The sequence below is a fragment of the Pagrus major genome, chromosome 18 (genome assembly GCF_040436345.1).
Source record: "Pagrus major chromosome 18, Pma_NU_1.0".
In the NCBI taxonomy this organism is placed as follows: Eukaryota; Metazoa; Chordata; class Actinopteri; order Spariformes; family Sparidae; genus Pagrus; species Pagrus major.
In genome coordinates, this window is record NC_133232.1 from 10,679,062 (window position 1) to 10,707,027 (window position 27,966).

At 38.9% G+C, this 27,966-nt stretch overlaps 1 protein-coding gene across 1 annotated transcript in view; it reads left to right on the forward strand.

Moving 5' to 3' along the window:
* The first annotated feature begins 5,541 nt into the window (after window positions 1-5,541).
* Window positions 5,542-27,966, forward strand: part of enpp6 (ectonucleotide pyrophosphatase/phosphodiesterase 6) — a 97,797-nt gene continuing 75,372 nt past the window's right edge. Inside the window, exons 1-2 of the mRNA XM_073486271.1 lie at window positions 5,542-5,820; window positions 24,355-24,534. Coding sequence (XP_073342372.1) covers window positions 5,565-5,820; window positions 24,355-24,534 — 436 coding nt within the window. The 5' untranslated portion in view covers window positions 5,542-5,564. The remainder of the gene's footprint in view (window positions 5,821-24,354; window positions 24,535-27,966) is intronic.

A 27,966-nucleotide genomic window follows, 5' to 3' on the forward strand; every position in this document is an offset into this window, starting at 1 on the left:
GCCTACACATACTTACATAGTTTTACTAAGTCTCTATGTTGTAAAATACATTACATACATCTGAACGCACTATCCAAAAAACTTTTTATTATTTTTCATCTACATTATACTACAGAGAACTTTGGTGATTTTTATGGTATTTTTTTATGACCAATTTCTCTGTACACTTAATTGGAGCCAGTCCAAAAATATTTCAGGGGAAAGTGGGGAGGCGCTGCCCATGAGGACACTCAGCATATAAAGGAGGTATGGAATTATTAAAATAATGCATTTCTTTCTTCAGATATGAAGCACAGTCACTTTGTTAAGTTACTGTACAGATTTTTTGTATATGTCATACATTAAAGTCAGTCAAGTGAAAGATACATTTTCCAGGCATTACAGTTCAGTGATCGGTGGTGCTTATGCAGTCAATTTTATAACTGCAGGGAGAGGCAGAAGTAAAGGTAGTCCTCTGGATGGAAGCAATCATTCCAAGCTTGACTTTGGGCATTCCCATCAAAATCAGCCACCTTAAACCTAAAAGACGATCTCCATCATATGGCTTTCAGCTCCGATCATCTGGCTACACTGAAGTGAGTAAATTACTTCATGTATTGTATGTTGATGTTTCCACCACAGACAAAAACAGATGTTTGTTTGGTGTGCCATGGCTGTCTGTGTTTGTCAGAGAATGTCTGAAGATAGTTCAACATGTTCGTTATTCAATATCAGTAGGCATATAGTACATGTTTCCATAGCAACACAGCTTGCACATACCCATTATTAGTGGTAAATGAAATTCATATTGCCAACCTGCCAATGTATTTCACATTGGTGATTGGTGAGTCATGAGATTTACTGAATACCAGTCAGGGTGGTTTATGCAACAATAGGTCATTGCTGGACAAAAGGAGGTCATTGTCAAAGGCATCAGAGTGGTGTCGGAAGGGATTGAGATCTTGGATGACACTCAGTGTGAGATGTTTGGGGAAAAACATTTCCAGACGCGCCAATAGCTCTACCAGAGAGAATTATTGTGAATTATGAAAAAAAGGAAGGGTCTAAGAGGTTTTTCTGGTCAAGACTTAAGCCCCCAGTCCCCACTCCCCAGACACACACACAGGACACCCACAGGCAATTTGTTAATGTAATCAGAATATTTATTTGTTGTTGTTTAATAAAATTTTGGGTGTTGCTTTCTTCATGAATTGCTTCGTAATTTATTAAATTTAAATAAATTTATTATGTTAATGTAAATAGTTGAAATTGCTTACTATACTGTTAAATGTATTTGTAAAATCTGACATGTTTATCATTTATAGAATGTTGTATTCTTCAATAAATTTGGTGTAAATGGTGAAATCAGTTGAAGTAGTTTGTTCAAACAGCTTTTTGGAGGTAAGATGCACTTTAGACAGGGAAGCACACAGGACACAAGCAAGCATTGGGGCCTGAGAGCAGAGGGGCTGTCCCTTTTACTTTGGTGCTGACATGACTGCTCACTTTAATAAAAGGCATTTTTAGTACAATAACCTCACAACTGAAAACTATGAAACGTCTAAATACTTGGGTAAAAATGAAGGATTTAAAATAGAATACTAGGAAAAATGCAAATCTGCTGAATGTACTGGAAAATACTAGCCGGAAAAGCATAAAACTATAAGAATGAATGGTCAAGAATTTGCAGAAAAAGCTTAATTTTTCAAAAGCTGAAAAGGCAGAAAGGCTGAAAAGTAATAGGCTGAATGGGCTGAAAAAGCTGAAGATTTTAATAGCTGAACGGTTTCTCTGGCTGCAAATTTGCTGGAGCAGAACCAAAGTTGAAAATGTCCCCATTAGAATGAATGGGAAAACACCTCCCAAACTCCTGCAGGTCTAGAAAAAAGTGTAATGGTTATGGCCAAAATATTGTACACTGAGTAACAGGAGACATTGCTGAACCATGTGATATGTTTTTTATTTCTGTAGAGTGAAAAATGAGGGCGCTAGAGCGAGAGACAAAACAGGTACCGTCTGCTCTAAACCAGAACTTTAGGCTCAAAATTAACATTGCGGCTTATGGGGGAGTTGCTGGAGTGCTTGTCGCTCTAGGGCTTCTACAACCAAAAGTATAAGTCCTACGTCTGAAATAAGACCATCAGCTGAAGAGCCAAGATTTCCTACATTTCTATGTATATATTGTCTATGTGAAGTAAAAGATGTGGGATCCAAATCAAGCTGAAGGTCATTTTTTCTCAAGCTTTTCCAGCTGCTCTCATGCTCAAGACGAGCTAAAAATCCTTAAAACTAAAACTGTGATGATTTCAAAACTGTAAAAGATTTTAAAAAGCTGAATACATGCCCAATAGTTCAAAGTCTTGTTACTTGGAGAAGGTTGGAATGGTGTCTGTAGCTCAAAGTATGAGGGACAAGAAGAGGTTGAAAGTGGTTACTTCCATATTTCTATTTTTTTTTTGAAAAAGCTGAATATTTGAAAAAGATGAAAAGCTAAAAAGCTGAAAAGTACAAGGCTGAAAGAGCTTAAAAAGCTGAACATTTTGATAGTTGAACGGTTTCTATAGCTGAAAGTATGCTGAAGCAGTAGCAGAATGAAATTTGAAGAATTCCCCATAAGGATGAATAGGAAAAATTTTGCAGAAAAAGCTGAATATTTCCAAAAGTATAATAGATAGAAAAGCCAAAAATTCAAGCAGTAATATTCTTAACAAGCTGAACATTTCTATAGTTGAATGGTTTCTGTAGCTCAAAATTTGTAGGAGGAGAAGCGAGCCGAAAAATGTATAGAAGAAGAATAATAAAAAAAAATTCCAGAAGGACAATAGTGTGAATGCTTGGAGCATTCACACTAATTAGCTGTGAGCCAAATTGCAATGCTGGCTTGAACTAGGGTCGAGAAGCAGCTGATGGAGTATGAAAAGATGTGACAGTGAGAATTAATCAAATCCTCTGAATGGGACTGAAAAGTTATATAAATCTCAATGTATCAATGATTGGGAACATTTAAATATTTAAATGGAGTTTCTGGCTTGAACAAATGAAAAGATAATAGTTAAATATAGCTAAAATGTTGGGAAATATACTGTGTGTGTGTTTGTGTGTGTTTGTGTGTGTGAGTGCCCACTTACGGATGCATTTTGGTTGTGTATGTGTGTATGTACATGTGTGGTCATGTGTGCACACTTACACATGCATATTTGGCTGCATTTCAGTGTGTGTGTGTGTGATTTTTTTAACATTCTGCCATCTGCTTGAATAGGAAAAAAATGGCCATAAAATGTTGAATATCTCTGAAATTATGAATGATATCAATGAGAAAAATAGACGCAGTCGATCCCCAATTGAGATTAATATTTTGGTGTTTGAATGGAGTGAATACGTTGAAAAATGTGGAAGGAGTTGGCGACCAAAATATCAGACCTGGAAGATATAATAATACTAGAAAATTTGTATTTTCTGTGAAAATACAGTATGAATGCTGACAGCTGTAGTGATTTCGGAAAAACTGAATATACTGGAAAATAATTGCCTGAAATGCATAAAACTATAATGCATTGCACTACACTGCTGAAAAACCCTTGTGTAGTAGTAGTAGAAGTCGTAGTAGTAGTAATATTAGTAGAGGTAGTAGTAGAAGAAATAGTAAAGTCGTAGAATAACTAGTAGAAGAAACAGTAGTACAAGTAGTAGTTGTAGTAGTACAAGTAGCAGTGGTAGTAGTAGTACAAGAAAGAGTACTAGTAGAAGTAGTGGTAAAGCAGTAGTGTTAGTAGAAGTACTACTACTAGTAGTAATAGTAGCTAAATAAAGGCAGAAAGGCTAAAAAAGTTGAACATTTTGATAGCTGAACAGTTTCTTTATCTGCGAACGTATGCTGAAGCAGTCGCAGTACGAAAGTAAAAAATTTCCCCATATGCATGAATGGGAAAAATTTTGCAGAAAAAGCGGAATATTTCAAAAGCTGAAAAGACAGAATGGCTGAAAAGTCGTAGGCTGAATGGGCTTAAAAAGCTGAACATTTTGAGAAGTGAACGGGGGAATGGGGGAGAACGGAGTTATAGAACCAAGTCGACCAGGAGAGGAGAACGAGGAAGACATACTGTAAATAAAACCACAATAAAATACTGTGATTTATTCTACATTAGGTTACTTGTCAATGGCTGCCAGTTAGATACTGTAATTTGTTTTACAGTAACTTACTTGTCAATGGCTGCCAGTTAGATACTGCAATTGGTTTTATAGTAAGTTACTTGTCAATGGCTGCCAGTAACTTTGAATTTCATGGTAAGTTTCTTACAGTGTAAGTAAATCTGCAAATAGAATAATAAAAACTGGCTTCATAACACCTGATAATTCTCAGGTGTTAGAAAGAGCCTCAAATTCCTTCACTGAATATGAGGGGTTCAAATGATGGAAACCGTAGCATGTGAAAAGAATGTGTTGCCCTCAATACATGTACTGAATATATCTTGGCAGTAAGTTAAACACCTTCTGTTCATCAAAACTCTGGAGACAGTCATCAGTTTGTCCACAGGTTTATTGACTAGAAAAGGGTGAAACTGAGAACAGACAAAAGGGCATATTTTGTTTACAGTGAACGTCTTGTAAATACACTGTAAACATACTTTTATCATGAATTAAATAGCTATTTTTTTTAACCTTTTTAACTCCTCATTTATTGTTTTTAAAGTATTAATCAAGTGACCCATATCAGTTGTATTTTACCATGTCATCAATAGTAGTATTTTACTGTACTATAAACTCCTAATGACTATAAATATGGCACATGTTATGAATGAAATCAACCGAGACCAGCTTGGTTGTAACTGGACTGTTACAATCGGCATAGCCTATTTATGTAACAAATCAATCACTACACTCAATCCACATAGTTTGCTCTAACCAATCTTTGCTAATAACCCTCTCTACAGTCTGTGAGTCCGGAGACATTAGTTTTATAGGAGGGGGCAGGAAGGAATGGTTAGTTGGTGATGAAAGATGCCACCAAATACAACACCTGCTTTGATCAGCTAATGTTAAAATTCAATTGCAAAAGCCAGGTTTCAACAGTAGAGGGCAGTTATATGCAGATGTATAAAACACTGTTTAGAATTCAAATACTTTGCACTAAAATGTCAAAATTTTGACTTGAATCAATGATACTAAATACCCATATTGGTTTAGTTTTTCTTTAAATGGAGATGATTATGAACCTTTTGGTGCAATACCAGGTTGAGATGCAAATAATGCTACAATGAGACGTAATTAACGCCTGGTTGACTTACCACATCTAGTTGACATGCATTTAATGCCTCTCTGATGTTTTATGCCTTGTTGACATTGAAATCTCATTTAGGTGTCATTCTCACCTCATTGACCCTTTTTTGCTATACATTTCTAGGGCGATTATGGTCCATTTGGCCTTCCATACTAATGCACCCAGACTGTAACCCAACCCACCGTGGTGTGAGGTAAGGGGACATTATTCCCTCAATAGCCTACTGCTTTTTCCCACTTGACACAAGTCGTCGCATGTTCGGTTCTACACGCTGTGCTACCTTAGAAAAGCACAAATCGGCACCGTCATGTCCCTAAGACAGACACCCATGTGCCCCCTGCGACTCTTCCTGCCACTGCTACTGCTGTTAGGAGCGGGGCAGCTGTGTCTCACAGCCCGTCCGCTGCTTGTGTTCCTGATTGATGGGTTCCGCTATGATTACATCGACGACCTGCTTGTGCTACCCGGATTTCGTGAGCTCGTAAGCAGTGGCGTGAAGGTGGACTACATGACGCCGGACTTCCCAAGTTTATCATACCCTAATTACTACTCCTTAATGACAGGTAATCTATCCATCCATCCATCCCTAACCTACCTATCTACCTTCAGTTGACTAGATTTATGAAATGACAACAGGGGACATTTCGAGTTAGGCAGTCAATATATCATACAATATCCAATGTTATTAACTATGAAAAAAAAGGGGACGATGTCTGTTTAGTGTATTTTGACCATGGTATATGTTTTATCGTGATTAACTATGAGTCGGCTGCCTGATAAAGTTTTGTACTAACTAGATGTTTTAAGTTGAGCTTTTTCAACTATTTTATATACTGTAGAGTAGTTTAATTTATAGCAACGCATCATATTATATAAGATCAGCATGGCTGTCCTGTGAGAGCAAGCATCTCTTAAAAGTCAAATTTCTGGTGTTAGAAAAGCAGCCTGCTTTTAGCTTTCTGAGGATGCATTTTAATCCATGGGTTTATGAAACATTGAAATCTGACAAGTAGCAACTAATGTTATCAGTTAATATAGTGGAAGAAAAAGAACATCTGCCTTGGAGATTTAATGGACAAGAAATAAAGTTGCATAAAAAGAAAATGCTCGAGTAAAGTGCAAGTACTTTTAATTCATACTTAAGTACATTACATGAGTACTTGTAGTAGTTGCATCCCACCACTGACTAACAGGCACACCATGATAGAGAATACATCTATATTACATAACACTGCTCTTTTTACTCCCTTAACTAGTCCTTCTCACAGTCATCTTCCAGTCTTTGATAATGAATAGTGGCCTATACAGTAAGATAAAAATACTTTGGGGGAAAAGTTTTCCATTGCTCATTTTTATGTTTTGTAGCTCACAGATATTGGTGGAATAATAAATTGGCATGCTCTGTAATCATATCTTGACCTTTCCTCCTCCATCTACTTTCTTCTTCTTTCTATCCGGTATTCATTTCTTTTTTTCTTTTCAGTCTATCCTGGCTTAGAAAGACGTGTGTGGTGAACACACTTAAGTCTCGGACAGGCCACCAAAAATGGGGACTGTCCCCGGAAAACGGGAACGTCTGTTCACCCGAATCTATCTAGATGACTGTCTGTCTGTCTTGTAGGAATGTGTATTTCATAGCAGTCTTGAGTTCCACAGATTTCTACAACTCAAATATTTCTATTTGTGGAACAGATACTACTTCACAAAAAACATTCATGAAGTTTGATTCAATAATGAATTGTGACCAAATCTGCTGGGTCAAAAATGTACATACAGTAATTATAATATTTGGTTAAATGTCCTTTGGCTATTTTCACCTCAATTAATTGCTTTTGAGCCATCCACAAGCTGCTGGTAGTCCTCTGGCTGAATTTTTAGCCACTTTTCTTGACAGAATTGGTGAAGTTCAACTAAATGTGTTAGCTTCCCTGCACAAACTTGTTTCTTCAGTACAGTCCACATGTTCTTGATGAGGTTCAAGTCAGGGCTTTGGGAAGGCCATTCCAAAACCTCAAAAATCAAAAATGATTTAGCCATTCCTTTACCACTTTTCAATCAATCTTTATTTGTATAGCCTCAATTCACAAAAAAAGTCATCTCCAAATTGAGCAGGTCTAGACCATACTCCTTGATTAATTTATTTGCACGGACCCAACATTTCCCTTTTGATGTGAGTGTCCGATTACTGTCCTGTTGGAACACCCAACTGCACCAAGACCCTATCATCTGGCTGATGATTTTAGGTTTTCCCTAAGAATTTGGAGATAATCCTCCTTCTTCATTGTTCCATTTGCAGCATTCACACTATTGTCCTTCTGGAATTTATTATTATTATTCCAGCTTCCGTACGTTTTTCAGCTTGTTTCTTCTCCTACAAATTTTGAGCTACAGAAACCATTCAACTATCAAAATGTTCAGCTCTTTAAGGACATTACTGCTTGCAGTGTACTTTGGCTTTTCTATCTATTATACTTTTGGAAATATTCAGCTTTTTCTGCAAAAATGTTCTCATTCATCCTTATGGGGAATTTCTCAAATTTCGTTCTGCTACTGCTTCAGCATACATTCAGCTAGAGAAACCGTTCAGCTATCAAAATGTTCAGCTTTTTCAGCTCTTTCGGCCTTGTACTTTTCAGCTTTCTGACTTTTCAGCTTTTTCAAATATTCAGCTTTTTCAAAAAAAAATTACAATGGAAGTGAATGGGAAAATCTTCAAATCCTCTTCAAAACCAGCCGCCCTTCAACCTCTTCTCGTCCCTCATACTTTGAGCTACAGACACCATTCCAACTTTTAAAGAGTGACAAGACTTTGAACTATTCGGCATGTATTCAGCTTTTTAAAATCTTTTATGGTTTTTAAATCATCACAGTTTTAGTTTTAAGGATTTTTAGCTCATCTTCAGATTTTATAATGGGTGTGTATTGCGTGAGCTAGAGTGCGTGACATCATCGCTAGAGTGGAGAACAGCTGGAAAAACTTGAAAAAAAATTCTCTTCAGCTTGATTTAGATCCCACATCTTTTACTTTACATAGACAATATATACATAGAAATGAAGGAAATCTTGTTGGCTTTCAGCTGATGGTCTTATCTCAGATGTAGGACTTACACTTTTGGCTGTAGAAGCCGTAGAGCAGGGGTGCCCACACTTTTTTGGCTTGCGAGCTACTTTTAAAATGACCAAGTCAAAATGATCTACCTACATAAAAAATACTAAACATCTATTTATTTATACATATACAGAGTATACTTTATATAACACAATGCATAACTGATATTGAGAGAGTAATATAACCCTTGGTATTGCACATAAAAATTGACAGCAGTAATGCACATAGGTGACAAACAGTGATGCCATCAATATTGCACACAGGCGGCAGGAGTAAGTGGAACATTCAATACATTTATGTGTGTGTGTGTGTGTGTGTGTGTGTGTGTGTGTGCATGTGCCTGAGGTTTCCAGGTAACAGTAGTTGGTGGCTATAGCTCACAGGTCCTCCGTGGGGTCCCACAGCGGGCAGCCGGGAGGGGAGTGGGCCCAGGGTGGCAGTAGGGTCTGAGGACATCAAATGACAGCTGTCCGATTAACTGTGATTTTAGTTCCCTCACCTTTCTCTTTCTCAGCTTGCTTTTCGGAGGGAAGTCAGTGTCGTACTTTTTATGAACAATTCGAAAGTGCCTCTCCACATTTCCCTTCTTTGGAATAGCAATGATAGATTGACAAATCAGACAAACGCACTTCGAATATGACATGGTGAAAAAAAGTCCTTCTCCCATTCCGCATGGAAGTGGTAAGTTTTTTTGTTTCTTACTTGGTCCAGCTGCCCCACTCATTTTTTATATCCCTTCTTTAGTAGATATAAATTTGAAGCCGCTAACCAGGTCACTTAGCTCGCTGGAGTTTTGCAGTAGCTAGTGCGTTTGCGCATGCATGGTGACCCGTGACACGTGACGCGTGACCCGTACAAGAAGAGATCTCAGACTGGCCGCCCTGTACGTCAATCAGGTGGCATATACACGATTTTGCTTTTCGGAGATTCATTCATTCATTTTCTGCCGCTTAATCTAAAGAAAATGTTGAATGTCACTCGATCTACCCGCACTACCTTTGCGATCTACCGGTCGATCGTGATCGACGTATTGGGCACCCCTGCCCTAGAGCGACAAGCACTCCAGCAACTCCCCCATAAGCCGCAATGTTAATTTTGAGCCTAAAGTTCTGGTTTAGAGCAGACGGTACCTTTTTTGTCTCTCACTCTAGCTCCCTCATTTTTCACTCTACAGAAATCTCCAGAGTTCAGAAATGTCTCCTGTTACTCACTGTATAAATATTTTGGCCATACACTTTTCTCTAGACTCGCAGCAGTTTGGGAGGTGTTTTCCCATTCATTCTTATGGGGAAGTTTTCAACTTTGGTTCTGCTACTACTTCAGCATATGTTCAGCTAGAGAAACCGTTCAGCTATCAAAACGTTCAGCTTTTTAAGCTCTTTCAGCCTAGTACTTTTCAGCTTTTCAGCCTTTTCAGCTTTTTCAAATATTCAGCTTTCTGCCTTTTCAGCTTTTTCAAATATTCAGCTTTATGTTCAGCTAGAGAAACTGTTCAACTGTCAAAATATTCAGCTTCATGTTCAGCTAGAGAAACTGTTCAGCTATCAAAATATTCAGTTTTTTTAGCCCATTCAGCCGATTACTTTTCAGCTTTTCTGCCTTTTCAGCTTTTGAAAAATTCGGTTTTTCCTGCAAAATCTTGACCATTCATTCTTATAAATGCATTTCAGACAAGTATTTTCCAGTATATTCAGCAGTTTTTCCAAAATTACTTCAGCCGTCATCATTCACACTGTATTTTTGCAGGAAATGCAGTTTTTCTAGTTTCCTTTAGAGCACCAGATCCACTGACAGCAAAACAGCCCCACAGCATAATACTACCACCACCATGCTTGACAGTAGGTACAATGTTCTTAGGGTGAGAGGCCTCACCTTCTCGCCTCCAAATATATTGCTGGTCATTGTGGTCCAATATTGAACTTACACAGCAACTTAAATGCCAGAAAAAACATTGGCAGTGAGCATTTCTGCTGACCACATATCTGTGGTTGAAACTTTGTATTCCTTTAGCTTTTCAATTTTTATCTTGTGACAGTGCTGTGTTTATGGTCTGGTTAGGTTTGTACAAAGAACATGTGGTAGAGAAAGATCATGTTTTGGCATTAAAATACCTGGTTTCTGTTTTTTATTTGTAATTTATGTCAATTAGTATGATTAGTATGAATAAATATAGGACTGATTGCTCCCTTTGCAGCAACACATACAACACTTTGAAATAACTAAATGATGTTAAATAGAAACTTCTAAATTAGATATATACTCAGTGTAAAAAGTATAATAAGTGCAGCTAATCTTTCACTGAGTCCCTTCCTCTAGACTCTATAGAGTTAGCCAGGTGAGAAATAACACTGTAATTAATTAAAATACAGTCAGAGCAGTTCCTATCAGATGAATAATTACACAGCTATGATATTTGATATTGTGAAAAATATGTCTTATGATGGCAAAAATTGTGATATTCGACAATATCTAATTTTGGCCCAAGCCTACAGCTGCTGATGCTGTAGTGACTTACTGCTGACATAGTTGATTGCTTATATTTGAAGGTGCATAAATGTGGATAAGCAAATTACGAGAAAGACTGTTGATTGCTGAGTCTCATTTCCAGGTCATCAAACACTGATGCTTAAATCAGTCTTTAATGACTTGGGAATGGAACTCAACAATCAGCTATCCTTCTCCTACGTATAAAGGACTTTCACAAACTTACTGGTGCAACACAATCATGGGACTGAAAATAACAATATCAGTGAAAAAAAAATCAGTTTAATAATCACTTCAGTAACCAGAGAGGTCGCAAACCTACCTCAGAGAAGATGATTCCAGTGTTTCAACAGTTACATGTAACTGCTGTTATTGCAGATGCAAATGGTGTTTCTCAGCTACATCACATTCAACATCCTGATGAAATGCTTCAAGTCAGCTGGATAAATGTTGAGACGTCAGTTCATTAGGAATTTCACTTAAGAAACCTGAATGGAAAAATTTATAAGGTTAGAGTACCTTTTTTTTTTCTCCATTCGAGATGTGCAATTGTCATTGACCTTTATGGTCAAAGTTGTCAAATTTAGAGTGTGTTGATTGAGTCATGAAGTCACCTCATACACTGAGTAACATGTAAGAAAACAGTCCACCTCAAAAAATAGTGCTGCACCCACTGTCTCCCATACACAGGCTCTTGGGTTCACTGAAATCCACAGCTGTCCATGGAATGTGGAAAATATGTTGGAAGCTTTTTTCAGATGCTGCTTGACACTGTAGGGAGAGGACCTGCTCATGTTGTCAAGATAGAATTAGAACAGCTTGTACTTTGTTGTAAGCTTAGAACTTGCATGTACCTCGCTCAACTTTCCCATTTATTGTTTAACTTACACTGTATGTGCTATTTGCTTGGTTTGTCTATATGGAAAAGAAAACAAGTTAACAGGATGGTTAAACGAAGTTACCGGGGGACATCTATAGGTAACACTCAATATTCAAATTAAGTGTCTATACTGCCCTTTTAACACAGAGATTCCACATTCCATGCAAAGAAAATTCGCCTTTACACCGCCTTTGTTTGTTCACACTGAACCGAGCAGCGACGGCATAAAGCGCATAAAAGCCATTCCAGTGTGTCATTTCATACAGCATGCAGGCGTTGCAGAACCAAAAGAGGCATGACGGAACGGTCATAACGTTGAGATCAATGTGGTTTTTTTACACGTTACCCCCGGTTTTCACCTGTTAATCTCAACATGTATCCGCCGACTGTTTATAATCATTTGGATGATGCTATATAGTGTGACTGAGAGCCTGACCCACCATGCATCGTGGAAAGTGACAAAGTAAAATGTTTTGCTCTAAATTACATAATTACATAATCACCATCAGTAAACAGCGAACCCTGTCTGGCTTCCACTCACAAGGAGGGATGCTGTTTTCTGGGGGAAAGTTCGCTGAAGTCTCAGTTGGGAGGGCTGACCGTCGCAGTGATTTTTTTCTTTACAAGTTGCCAGAGACAGTAACTACAACAACACAATAGTGGAAGGTGACAAAGACATATGAGTTAAAGATTTTTGCTCTGAATTGTTTTGTTTCAGCAACAAAATGTAACATAATTTGGAGGAGCTACTGGCACTATCATCTTCATGCACCGCCATTGTCACAGCAAAATATGATATGATGATCTTACAGAATATAATGTGTTGCTGTAGATTAAACAAGCCAACAGTTTATAAAGTAGTAAAATGAGCTCAAAACCTCAAACACCTACATCAGTAAAAAGCAACATACACATTAATGAAGCAGTAATATTAATCCAAAAGCATCGGATATAGTAGGAAAACACAGACAGGAACTACTCTACTGTATGAGTACTTTTAATTTTTATGCCTGAAGTACATAGTGATCCCTGCAACTGCATTACTATTTAGTACAACAGTTACCATAGGTAATATACAGAAGGCTACAACACTGCAAGAGAAAACCCTTCAGTCCTAAGAATATTGCAGCAAAAAAAAAAAAACAATAAAAAGAAAAAAAATTAAAAAAATACCCTTGGAAATTTCCATACTGCCTTTGTCATTTATATAAAAAAATCTATCCTAAAAATAAAAAACAAAAATCCTTTAGATTAAGTCGATTAAAAACTACTAAAAACTAAACTAAATTAAACGTTTTTTTCATTCATTCATGTATCTGTCACTCACTTCCTTTGTAATTAACTCATGTGAGGAGAAAAAATTCAGTTATAACGTACCAGCCTAAAAAGTTTCCCATGGAAATGTCCTTCATGTTTATAACACCTCTGTGTTTAGATCTATCCAAATGCCCTTGTTTTCAGTGAATCCTGCTATTTGTTTCATACCTAAAAGTTCTAATTATACATATTTATGTATTGCTGTAACAAGTTGTTCAAGCTGGATTTGAATTGAGAGGTCGCCCTCCCTGCAGATACTTTGCCTGTCCGCCCTCTCTAGCCCAGAGATACAGCTGTGAGCCGAAAGAGGTGGTGTGTTTAAAGGGGAAAGTACAGCTGGCAATCTGCGAGGGCCTATGGGCAATTATAAATCAGCCCTTTACTATATCACCAGAAGCCAAGCTTGGTGGATGACATAAAATTCCCAGATTCTACTGACGAAATGATAAATGGACCGCCTTGTCCATTTAAATATGATGAAAAGTTTAATTTTAGAAGCAATTGGCGGTTAATGCCAGTGCTGAATCATAAAAGGAAGGAAAAATGAAGATAAATTATGTAAGCCAATCGTCAATACACATAATTTCTTTCCTCTGCTCTCGTGTTTACGGGCATGAATGTCACAGTTAGCTATTGTACTTTGTCAGCCCTATCTTATGCCTGGTACAAAACAGCACACAGTGCAAGTGTTATTGCTAGTTTCCACCTGACACAGTTGCCATTTTCGTGTTAAGCACCCACATTATGTTAGTTGCAAATGTACTTGGACCCATCTGTGCACCTATTGGTGTAACGGTCTTACAATATGTGTGGTCAGGCATTGCTATCTTGAGGCAGCAGAGAGTGATTGCACCATTGACAAATAAAAAACTTGAGGACACTGCTATGAAAAATGGCTGATTTGGTCCCCATCACTATTCCTGGACATAATTTGTCATATGTTCTGAAAAAAGCCTGCATGGAGAAATGTTAATTAACAATTGAGAGTCCTTTGCACTTGATCAGCACCTGCAGTTGAAACTAGATGCTGGTGGTGCAAAATTATAACAATTTATGTGCAGGAAAACTGTTATTGTTCATTACATAATAGATGTAATCTGATTAGCTAGGTATGACAGCCCAAAGTTTGAAAAATATATTATTATTGATTAATACAGATCATTGAATCTTTTGCTGGATTTTATGGTACATAGTAATACAATAGTGACTTACAGAGCTACTTACTAAAGTAGTTTCTAATGTCTCCAACCCTTTTCCCCTTGGACATTGTGCGGTTTGGTTTGCTGTAAATTAGGCTGCTGCACTTATTTTAAAAAATGTGCTGCTGACTTTTCTGGGATTTCAGTATGATTGCACCATCAGCTACAATACAATGACAAGGAAATTTAGTAGAATGCATTTATACTGATTTCCCTTGTTAGATGCATGAGCTATACAAGCAATATAACCATGTGATATGTTGGTAGATATCATCACAGTCCCAAAACAGTATCGAGGTATTTTTGTTACCACTTTATCAACAAATTCAATATATTGTTACATCCCTATTAATGTACTATGTCCGTCAATCAATCATTGTTATCTGTGCTGATGCTATTGTTACTACATGACCTAGTGATTTGTGTAGCTCCTCTGGTGTCTTCTCCAAGGTTCATATTGAAGCATTTTTAAACTAACTCTTCCACAGTTAAGCAATCATCAAAATTATGAGGGTAAAAGGGTGGAGCCTGATCTGGGAAAGTTTGAAATAATTTATATTTCATATAAATAATTCTCCTTGGATGTATTGGCTATCTTCAATAACGGTTAGACAAAATCCCATGTGGAGATCTTGTGACAATCTATCAAGGCAGAAATGGATTTGATCTAGTGTGTGTCATAAGAAATGGCATAATGAAAAGGACAAAACAGAAGTGTGTGTTTTGTGGCTCCTCTCAGCTGGAGTTGATTGAAGTCCAGTGCTGTGAACACAAACATACCCTCAGTTGGGCTACTTTGGTGATTGGAACAAATGTGGCATAACCTTTGCTAAAATGATGGATTGAATGTAAAATTATCTAATTATCTGTGCTAAATTGTTCATGTGATAATGTGTAATCTTTGTCTTCAGGTCACTCACTCGCTGTCTCCTCCGGCTTAAAGAGTCCCAGGGTATCTTGGCACCAGTGTAAGGTTTAGGAAGTTACCATGTAGTGAGGGGGAAGTTATAGAGTTTTCAGGATTCTATTGTTATATGTAACTTAAATTAAGAGCATGCAAATTATTTTATATTATTATACAGATGTATTTGTTGTGTAGTTTTCATGTCACTTGAGGGTGATCCACAGTATTTTTATGTGGAGAAGTATGACTGGCAGTCAGATGACGTTGTCAGTTTGGGTGAAATAACCTCTGCCTTAAGCCTCCTGCGTTAAAAGTCTGGATGCTACACAGCCATCCTAACAGTGTGTGATTCATGCCTGTGTGTTGTATATAACTAAGCCCTAAATACAACAGGCCATGCTGGCCAATTGGAAGTGAGCTTTGGAGCCTGCCAGTTATTGCTGATGTGTGTGTTTTGATCTAGCACATTCTATTGTTGAAAGAATCACTGGCTGGAGACATCCACATGCATGCGCCCACACACACACACACACACACCTTCATGCACATGCATTCAATTCATCGACACCTCCCTTTATTTCAGCCTGTACTACTTGATGCTAACTTTCTTCAGCTTTAACTTTAATTTTCTTTCAGATAAAAACAATGCAATGTGCATTTTACAATGCCAGGGTTGTAGAATGACATTTGAGATGATATCCCTTTATGCTGGTGAATTGTTGAGGATGAATTGAGGGGCCTCACAGCCTGATGAAAGAAACTGCTCCATAGTCTAGTGGAATGATAGCAGATACTTGTATCTTTTGCCAGATGCCAGCAGGGTGAACAGACTGTGACTGGGGTGGGCTCTGTGCAGACATTTCACTTCTCCGATATCACTGATGCTCAGTAGATGGGTACCAGTGATGTTCCAGGTGGTTTTGATCACCCGCTGTTGAGCCTTCCTGTCCATGCTTCAGCCATGCCAGTTTGTTAAAAGAAAAATTATAGACGACAATTTCAAAGCTGGACCACACTACTGCTCACTCTCATTGGATGAATCGCAATGGTTAAAATGAAACTACTACCAGTGTTGGGTAACAGTTCTTTTAAAAGTTACTCATTATGTTACAAGATTGTAAGATTGTAAGAATGCTGTCCCTCCATTCCACGGGAACAATTCCACCTGCTGATCTCCATGATGATGTGAAAGTAGAGGCAGGCGAGGGGGAATACGGCAGCGTCTCGGACGAAGAGGAAACAGCCCACTGCTGCAAATAAGTCCTGGCACTTGGTCCAACATTTCACCAAATAGTAGTCTCTTCAATGTAGGCTGGAAAGGAGTTTATTGGGTTCTACACGGCAGCAACACCAATAAACAGTGAGTTTGGTCCCGGGAGTGAACTAAACAAGTCCTCTCTGTGCTCCTGCTTTTATGCTGAAGGGTCTCCACCTATTTCTTAAACACCCGCCACTCAGGGCCAACTCTAATGGTGGAGGACATCGCCCGATTTGTCTATGGCCCTTCTCATTGGTTGACCTTTCTAGCACACCCAACACCTGCCTCTATTAGCTTTGTACATTAGCCAATAGTATCTTTTCTAAAAATGATAAAAGGTGTGGTCAGTATATGATTAAACTCTTGGCTCCCCAAAGGAATGCACTGTAATCGCTTGTAGTTGGCAGGCGGAAAAAAAGCTATAAAGGGGCCGATGGGCCTATGCTCCCCTCCATAGTGTTCAGCTGAGTTCCTTACAATGCACATCTCTCCTCCACAGAGTTCAACTGAGCCCTCTTACAGCTGGGCCTTCTAAGCTCAGTGAATGATGTATAGGCCTTCTTCACTCTGCACTCTGCACTCTGCACTCAGGATACATAGTTTTTCTCCTCACACAGAGTAACATAGGATTATATTGGAACACACTGTATTATAATAGAGTTTTACACAACTTATGATACTCAGCAACGTAAGGTCGTTGAGAAGCAAAAAAGAGGAACTCCGCGCAAACACCAGGGTGAGTTGCGAGTACGGGAAATCCAGCATGATGGTGTTTACCGAGATTTGGCTCCATCAGGACATTCCAGATTCTCTCATTGAGCTTGAGGGTTTCTCTCTCATCCAGGCGGACAGAACTGAACTGTCGGGGAAGAGCATGCATGTAGTAAGAAATCTACTGGCCCAGATGGCATGTCTGCGCTGCTCTTAAGGCATGTGCAAAATAGCTTACCCAAGCTTGGTGCCCCATTTTCCAGAAGTCACTGGATTCACACATTCTTCCTGCCCTCTGGAAAAAATATACCATAGTGCCAATAGCTAAGAAACCGTGTCCAACTGAAAACAAATGATTTTAGACCTGTGGCCTTGACTTTAATTGTTATGAAAAGCTTTCAAAAATACATGTTGTTTGTGCCCAAGGCAGAGGTCAGCTGGGCACTTGACCCATTTGCTTATGGGCAGGGGAGGGGCACTGATGAAGCCATTAACAGCATCTCCCACGTCATTGTCAAGCACTTAGAAGACCCTAAAGCTTATGCACAGATTTTCTTTGTTGATTGTAGCTCAGCTTGTAATACACTCCAATCTCAACTGCTCATCTTAAAACTGAAGCAGATGAGTGTCAATCCTTTTTAAATCAAGTGGTATTTTTCCTTTTTAACCAATCAAAGTCAGGGTGTCAGAGTCAACAGCACTCTTTCATAATCCAGATCAATCAGCACAGGTGCCCCACAAGGGTGTGTTAGTTCTCTGGTTCTTTTCACACTATACACAAATGAATGCACAAACAGCCACCCTGGGAACTTTGTTTTTACATTTTCTGAGGACACCGCTATCCTCAGACTACTGCACAAAGACACAAACCCATCTGCCTTGAAACAGGAAAGTTTTAGCAGTGGTGTGATGACAACTATTTCAGTTTGAATGTTGTCAAAAGTAAGGAGATATTTCTGGACCCTAGATCAGTGGGGCATCATGGCTCTGTAGTCAAACATGACACACGCATTAATAAGGTCTGCTCGTAGTATCTCCGTGTTTACTTGGACAACAGTTTAAGCTAGAAGGTTCATGTGGATTATGACTTTTTTACGCAGACTCAGAGTTTATGGTGTGAACCAGAGGATTATGTTTTTTATTTTATCAGGTTGTATTAGAGAGCCTAGTCAGATATGGGATGTCAGCGTGGTGTGGCAACCATACTCTACATATCAAAATTAAGTTTGCTTGTCTGGTACACACCACCATAAAGGTGATGGGGAGGAATGAACACCAGCCCCTTCAGTCCATATATATAGTCTGTTGTCGGGCAAGCTCAGAGGATATTGGCCGACCTATCTCATATCCTCCACAGAGAATATGAGCTCTTGCCTAGTGGCAGACGATACATAGTCCCCAAATGTAAACTCAGTCATTTTAAACATGAATTTGTGCCTACCTCTATCAAACTTAAACAAAGCTGCTTGAGGCTGAGAGATTGTGCAATGGTTTCTTTTTCATTATGTGGTGTGTGCAATATATGTTATGTGCAATGTGTTTTACCATGGGGTGGTTGCAGAACGTGTTATGTGCAATTTATTGTTGTGACAAACACAGCTGGTGCTGTTTTGTTTTATGTAGTTTATTTTACTGTGACTTGGAGGCATTTATGTGCACAGCATTTGAGTCCAAGACAAATTTCCCTATGGGGACTAAAGTATGTTGTATCGTACTGTAAATACAATAAAAGTGCATAGGCTTTCTTTTTTCAAAACACATACCTACATACAAACGATTAAAGTGCATATAGGCCTTTTAAAACAACAATAACATTTTAGGGCCATATTTAAGAAAACAAATCTGAGATTTAGAGAATTAAGTAGTAATGTTAAAAGCATAACATAGAGAACTAAGTCGTAATATTTTGAGAAAAAAATCGTAATATCACAGGCATAGAGGCAAAATAAATATTACAATAATGAAGTTGTAATTTTATGATAAAAAGTTGTAATTTCAAGCTACACTTAGTCTTTATGTTATTTTAGAGGAGAATATTAGAAGAACAGCATGCGCTAAATGATGAACATGGAGCATCTTGTGAATTTTATTTTAGCATAGGTTTCACAAATAACTGAATGCTTCTTCATTTTAGTGCTTCTGATATTTCTCTTCAAAATAACATATGGACTAACCATAGCCTAAAATTACAACTTCATCCTCACTGACAACTGAAGGTTTACCTTCCGCTGGCATGCAGCCACCTGCTAAGTAGCAGGAGAGAAACAGAAAGTGCAAATGCTTCAGGGATTTTATTTTATATTTGTGGCAACAAAAGAAAAGAAAAAGACAGTATTTTTTTTGAGTAATAGATTACTGTTATGAAAAACTAACTAAATAAAGGATTACTTGAATTGCAGAACTAATGCGTTACGTTACTCGTTACAACAAAAAATTAATCAGAGTATACAAACAGAGTACTTTGTAACAAGTTACAACACTGACTACTACTACTACTACCATTAACTACAAAATGTATTGGTCGCACTTTATTTTACAGTACATTAATAAGACGTAACAGGCCGTACTTTGTATCAAATTAGACAAAAACAATAGCCAATAAGACGTAACAAGCCGCACTTTGTAAAAAAGCACAACTATAATAACCCATTGCTAGAATGATAACAAAATCAATGTAAAATCCATCTCAGTTGCAGACCTTCCCTTTCTACCACAATCAATCGAGAAACTGGAATACTTCAAGAAAAACACAATCTCCTCAACTCTGGTAGCCTGGTGGAAAACTCATAAAATCACCAAGTAATCACTAGCAACATGTACAGCTGTGGTCAAAAGTGTACATACACTTGTGAAGAACATGTACAGGTTATCATGATGGTCTTGAGTTCCAATGATTTCTACAACTCTCATTTTTCTGTGATGGAATGAATGGAACACATACTACTTAGTCACAAAAAGCATTCACAAGGTTTGGTTAAATAATGAATTTATTATAGGTCTTTTTAAAATGTGACCAAATCTGCTGGGTCAAAAATATACATACAGCGACTTGAATGATTATTTTAGGTGATTATAGAAAGTTGTTTTTTTGTTGTTTCTTTGTAGCATGGCCTCTTAACTTCTTCTGAGTGATTATGACTGATAACAGCTGATGGCCTCTCTGGGCCCATTTTAATAGGGCTTGTTTGATACACCCATTAGACTTAGCCACAAACACTACAATGGGAAAGTGTACGGAGTTCAGCATTGATCTGGAAGAGCACATTATTGATTTCAACAAGTCAGGAAAGTCACTTGGAGCCATTTCAAAGCAGTTACAGATCTCAAGATCAACTGTACAAAGAATTGTAAGTATAAAGTGCATAACAAAGTTGTGTCTCTGCCATGATCAGGAAGAAAACGCAAACTATCACCTGCTGCTGAGAGAAAATTGGTCAGGATGGTCAAGAGTCAACCAAAAACCACTAAAAAGCAAGTACGCAATGAAGTAGAAGCTGCTGGTAGACAGGTGTCAGTGTCCATAGTCAAGTGTGTTTTGCTGCTACTGCTACTTGTACTGCTACTAGTACTACTACTACTACTTCAACTTCTACTACTACTACTACTTGTAATACTACTTCTGCTACTACTACTACTTCAACTAATACTACTACTTCTACTACAACTACTACGACTACTTGTACTACTACTTGTACTACTACTACTACTACTTGTACTACTACTTCTACTTCTACTACTATGACTACTTGTACTACTACTTCTACTTCTACTACTACTACTACTACTACATGAGGGTTTTCCAGCACGGTAGTGCAATGCAATATAGCTCTCCACATTTGCATTTCAGACAATTATTTTCCAGTAAATGCATCAGTTTTTTCAAAATCACTTCAGCTTTCAGGATTCACATTGTATTTTCACAGGAAATACAATTTTCCTAGTTAGTGTGAATGCTGATTAGCAATAGGACCTCCACTTTTGGCTATAGAGGCTTTAAAGCAACACATACTCCAGCCAACTCCTTGATAAGCCCCAATGTTAATTTTGGGCCTAAATTTCTGGAAGACAACAGACAGAAGCTGTTTTGTAAAACGCTGTAATTTGCTAATTTTTGACTCTACAACAACAAAATAGGCATGTATTGTCCGGCTACTTGTCCTCTCACTTATTTTGGAGTTTTTTCAGCTCCCTCCCCATTTCTCTATCAATGATACAGCGATTTAAAGCCTTATACTGATCCTCCAATCAGCGTTCCTCTGATCTGATTTGTGGACTGATGTTACGCTCTTTCTGTTGAGTTTGACTATTAATAAATTCAAACCTTGATCTGCTTCAGGTTCTCTCTCTCTCTCTCTCTCTCTCTCTCTCTCTCTCTCTCTCTCTCTCTCTCTCTCTCTCACAAAACAAACTCCTCCACTTTGTACTATGTACACTACTACTACTCGTACTACTGGCACTACTACTTCTCGTACTACTTGCACTAGAACTACTAGCACTACTTGCACTACTACTACTAGTACTGCTTATAATACTACTACTAGTACAACTTAGGGATGTAACGGTTACCGGTGTCACGGTAAACCACGGTAAAATTCCCGACGGTGAAGGTTACCGTTTAAGTTTTAATTACCATGGTAACCGCCGCGGTCGATAACCACGGTGTGGAAAACTCGCGAGATACTTTATCCAAGTCTCCCTACGCAGGCGCAGCGTGCAACGTGCGCTTGTTATGTAGTGAAGAAGACATGGCGGAGGGAGGACGTGATAGTAGCGGCCCTCAAGGCATTTTTCCGCCTTCAAAGAGAACCAAATCTGAAGTCTGGGCGTATTTTGGTTATTATAAGAATGCTCAGGGACAGCTGGTCGACGATGGCAGCCCTATCTGCAGGAGCTGCAAGAAGAAAGTTGTTGCGAGGGGCGGCAACACATCCAATTTACTTACTCATTTGCGCAACCATCGCCCTCAACTGTTCAGCGAATGCAAGGTAAATTAACCTTAAGCTCAGGTGAATGATGTGTGTATGTCGAGTTTTCTCTGTCTAATTTGTTGTTGTCACTAATGCAAACTGACCAGATAGTGGTATAACTGAACGAAGTTGATCCGTGATTTGGCACGTTATCTGAAACGCTTATTAATTGTAGATTTCACTTTTTAAAGTCGACCTAGTCGGAGCAGCGTCTACCTGTGGCTCAGCAGCCATTAGACCAATCAGATTGACCGAGTCCACTGACGACAGACGAGCAAGCAGACAGAGACAGACAGCCAATATATATATATATAAGTAATATCAGAAATATATAATACTTGTGGATTATTTGTAGAATAGACTATATATAAAGAATAATCTGAAATGGTGAATATAACAAGTGTCTAGATAGAGATAAGAGCCAAAATAGTGTTCATAATTAATTCAACAATAATCCTTTTTGTTTTGATCTAAAAAATTATCCAACCTGTTTCTCACAAAAGTGACATGATCTAGATTGTGAGTTTTGTGATCTGTTGGTTGCACCCTTAGTATTAAGTAACAATGACAGTAATAATTAATAATGACATTTTCTATTAATTTTTTTCACAGAGAGGGTCTGCTGGCCAATCGAGTGCTACTGCCAGTACATCTCATTCTACCTCTGTAACGCAGACATTACAGGACGCGTTTCAAAAACAGGCTGCTTATACCCTAAGCCTTTTAATATATAATAAATCTATTTAAATATAAATCTTGGTGAAATTATTTCAATTTATCAGTGTATCAGTGTTTTTTCAACATTTTGAAGACATTTTAAAAATACCGCGGTATACCGATAACCGTGATAATTTTGGTCACTATTACCGTGGTGTGAAATTTTCATACCGTTACATCCCTAGTACAACTACTACTTGTCCTCTGACTACTACTTATACTACTACTACTACTACTAGTACAACTACTACTTGTTCTCCGACTACTACTTATACTACTACTACTACTACTACTACTCCTACTACTTAACCCTAAACCTAACCCTACTACTACTTGTCCTCCGACTACTACTACTTGTCCTACTACTACTACTACTATTACTACCACTTCAACTACTACTACTGCTTCTGCAGAAACTGAGTGAAACTAAGTGGGGCCCAATGAGACAGTTGGTGGTATTCAAGCTTTGTAGACTTACTAGTATTGCTGCTAATAATTAATTAGTGACCAAATCTGCTGGGTTGAAAATATACATACAGCAATTCTAATATTTGGTTAAATGTCTCTTGGCCATTTTCACCTCAGTTAGGTGCTTTTGATAGCCATCCACAAGCTTCTGGTAGTCCTCTGGCTGAATTTTTAACCACTCCTCTGGAGAGAATCACAGAAGTTCAACTAAATGTGTTAGCTTCCTGGTATGGGCTTGTCCCTTCAGCACAGTCCACATGTTCTTGATGGGGTTCAAGTCAGGACTTGGGAAGGCCACTTGCTAGCCTGATTTAACCATTCCTTTACCACTTTTGATGTGTTTTGGAGATTATCGTCCAGTTGGAACACCCAACTGCACCCAAGACTGAATCTTCTGGCTATTGATTTTAGGTTTTCTTGAAGAATTTGGAGATAATCCTCCTTCATTATTCCATTTACTTTCTTTAGAGCACCAGATCCACTGGCAACTAAACAGTAGGTATGGTGTTCTTGGGGTTAAAGGCCTCACCTTCAACTAATTTGTGAGTGTGTGTGTGTGTGTGTGTGTGTGTGTGTGTGTGTGTGTGTGTGTGTGTGTGTGTGTGTGTCATCATGGCAAAGTGTCATACTTTAAACAACTGTTGTAGCTGAAACTAACACAGATGTGATTTTGAGTACTTTGTTGAGTGTTCAAATGTCTGTCTGTCTGTCTGTGGACATATTTTTGTTAGCACAATATATTTACAATCATGCAAGATACAGGCACAAAATGTTACAAGTGTGTAGTTCAGAACGAAATAAAGGCCAAGTTCAAAAATGGATGTGATCTGAACAAGGGTGAGGAACAAAGGATGTAGGAAATAGAAAAGGGCTCATTGGCATCCCACTTTATTCCTCAAGTCATTTTTCTAAAAAACTATAGTGCGTGTGTTCATTGTAATGAATGAGTTTAAGGTGTGACTCATTAATGTGGTTTTAATAGTTTTTGGACAACACTGGAACTCTCTGGCACAGAATAATCAAATATATCAGGCTTTGGATACTCAGATGCTATTTTCTGTTATTTATGTTGATTTTTGTCAGGCCGCCACTGTGATGTTCATCAGATGACTGGAAACTACATGTGGGATGTAGCCTCTAAGAAGGAGTTTCTGATTGGGACCAATCCTGACAGCCGACTGCCTCTTTGGTGGGATGGCTCAGAGCCATTATGGGTCACCCTACAGAAACTGGGAAAGAAGGTTTTCATGTACTACTGGCCTGGTAAGTGCACACATTGTTAAGCTCAACACTCAACTAAAGATGTCTGCATGTATACAGTAAATGTAGCATTTTGCAAACTGCAAAGGCAAGTTGACTGCCTCAGTTTCAGACTTGTTATTTTGTTGTCTCTCTCATGTCCCTCTGACAGAACAGATACACATCTATTTTAATCAATAACAATTTACACAGGTCCTGTAATGACTTGTACTGTACTTTGGTGAAACCCAAAGGTTTTTTTCATCTCAAGTCTTTTTCTTCTGTTTAATTTGTGAAGTCCCATCCTGTTTAAACAGAGGTGGAGCAATGAAGCCTCTGCTGCCGTGTAGCTTACCTACAGTATGTGGGCTGTGTGGACACCCAAGGGGCTTCATCAGCTCATACCAATGGTAGGGGGTTCTACAATGAACATGTCATTGGGTCTGCTCTGCTCTTTTCTGGTTTGTCTGGTGTTTCTACTATGACTTTTTATGAAATAAGACAGATTCCATCGAAGGTAATTGAAGGAAACACAAATGTATTACTTGGAAAAAAGATTCAAAATGTGTTATGGCAATTTTGCATATAATAAAGAAGGAACTTCAACTGTCTTTCAAAAGTAAAAAAGGAACCCTCTAGTCGATTTAGTTTAAAGCTTGACTGAAATTGAGGTGCACAGAAAGAGGGCTCAGCCTGCATAGAGATCGATTATTGTAAAAGAATAGCAAAGTAAGAAGAATGATTATCTAACAGTTGTTTGTAGTTGTCTATAAGGCAATAATTTTAATGGGCTGTGTAGAAGGAAAAAAATAATTCCTTCAGGTCCAATTCTTTGGCTGGTTCAGATGATTTTTTTTCACTGCATAGTGGAGACAGAAGTTCACAACAAAGCCATGGAATTTTCTCTGACCAGAGTTTCTGGTCACTATTGCTGGGACCCACAGATTAAGTCGTTCATTGTGGATTTCAAAATGGACTCTGAACTGAACTCACTTCCCCAGAATTTCCCAGTCTTCACGCCTAGGTGCAAAGACTGCCAAGAGACCCAGCTTTGAGCTACTATTGGTCAGGGTGACAGACCCCCCACTGACCAGTTAGTCAAAACTCCAGCTCCTTCCTTTGTTCTCTCTCTTCTCCACCTCTTTCCCCACGGGGCTGCCTGCCCCCAAGTTCTCTTCTCCTGGATTCTTCTGGGCCCAACAGCTGCTGAGAGCTGCCAGCTGCATTTCTAGCAGGCCCAAAGAACTTCTCCTCACAGCAGCGACACAAGGTCCTGCTAGTATTCCAGCTCAGTTAGCACCAGCAGCTGCGACACAAAGCTTGCCAGCTAACTCCACAATCCTAGGAACATGTAGCAAGCTAGCACCAAGCTGCTATCCCTGCAAAGGAAAGGAGTGACCAGTTTCCTCCACCTGCTGTCTTTCATCAGACATTGCAAAGCAAGAATAGCACAGTTCTTAATTGGGATTACAACATTCTCCTGCTAGGCTTGTCAGCTAAGGAACCACGAGCACCTTTTCTTCAAAGACTGGTAACGTTGAACTGGGCCTAGATAGCACACAGCATAGCATAGCACGACTAAGCACAGGACCTTCTAACTCTGGTTGATGTAATGCATGTGTTCAATCTATGTGTTTGTTCACTGTTTGGATGTTATTTTGATCTCTGTATAGTCAGGTTATTGGTAGTTTTCTTTGCTTCATGGCTAATTTGATGCTAGTTGAATTATGCTTTACACAGACTCAGGGTCTTTGCATGCAACTAACCATCTTCTCTAACCTGGCACCATGTCAAACACACACAGTAGCCCTTTTCACACAGAGACTCCGCAGTATCTCTGCAGCGAAGGCTCACATATTCTTTACGCCGCCTTTGTTTGTTCACACTGAACCAAGCAGTGATGGCATAGAGCGCATAAAAGCCATTCCATTTCCGTGTGTCATTTCATACAGCATGCAGGCGTTGCAGAACCAAAAGAGGCATGACGGAACACATCATAACGTTGAGATCCATGTGGGTTTTTTTTACGCGTTACCCCCGGTTTTCACCTGTTAATCTCAACGTGTATCCGCCGACTGTTTATAATCTTATGGATGCAGTTATAATATGTTGTGATTGAGCTCCTGGCCCATCATACATCCTGGAAAGTAAATTACTAAATTACATAATTACATAATCGCAATCAGAAAACAGCGGACCCTGTCTGACTTTCTCACTGGCGGGGAGGGATGCTGTATTCTGGGGGAAAGTTCACTGAAGTCTCGGTCGGGTGGGCTGACCGTCGCAGTGAGTTTTTTTAAGGCAGTAACTACAACAGCACAATAGTGGAAGGAGACAAACACATGGTGAGTAAAACATTTTTGCCGGCGACAGACGCTGTTTTTCAGGCAGAAATGTGACGAAGAGTCAGTAGGACAGACAGGATCACAGAGGCTTTTCCACATGTAACTGCAGTATTTTTTTCCTCATGTCAGTTGCCAGAGACACTTCCAGTTACCACGTTACTGTTGTTTGGTCATGTAACGTTGCTTTGTGAGTCATTTCTTTTTTTATTTGATGAGTGAAGGATCTATTTAGCTGTCAGACTGTGAACACTATCAGATCGACACGCCCCTGCTCCGCGCCTCTGGCTTATCCATTCACACAGACACGGGCTTGCCTCTGCTGCAGCTCTGATACTATCTCCGGAGGAGCATCAGAGCCGCATCAAAACTTTCCCTCCTCTCCGCATCTGAAACTTTCACACAGAAGACAATGCAGAGAATCGGCGCATGATTCCCGCACTCAAAGGGCAGTGTGAATGAGGCTACACACTTCTTCAGCCTGGACCATATCACACCTACGTGTGATATCAGAGAGCTAATGGTGTGAGCACCACCACTTGTTTCTTTGTTCTCTCCTATCAAAGAAACAAGTGGTGAGTCCAACCCTCGTTGGCCATGTTGTAGTCCCCTTTCGATCAGCCGTTTTGTTTGAAGTCTGCCTTTGTCCATGCCATGTCACGTGGTACTTTGAACCCTAGCCACCATTTTATTTTTGTTGTTCCAGACACCAGGGGCGGGCTGGGGTTGAAATTCAGCCCGGGAGCTTGGTTTGGAGAGGCCTTTTATCCGATCGCATGACAGACACAAGTGGAACCGTAATTTTAACATGAATACTTTATTTTCAGTATAAAAACAATCTAATGATATTAAACACAACACACAGATTAGTCAGTCAGTAGAGTGTATTGAAGTATCAAAACTACTGTGTGTGTGTGGGTTAGGGTATGTGTAAAAGAGCTGTATGATTTAAAGGCTGCATGTGGTGACTGGCAGTCACCTTCATCCTCCACACCTTAAACACATTTAAACCAATGAGACGTGTTTGTTTTGCTTTTTTTGTTTGTTTGTTTGTTTAAAGCAAAACAAAAACGTCTCATTGGTTTAAATGTGTTTTTTATGTCTTTGTGGCGTT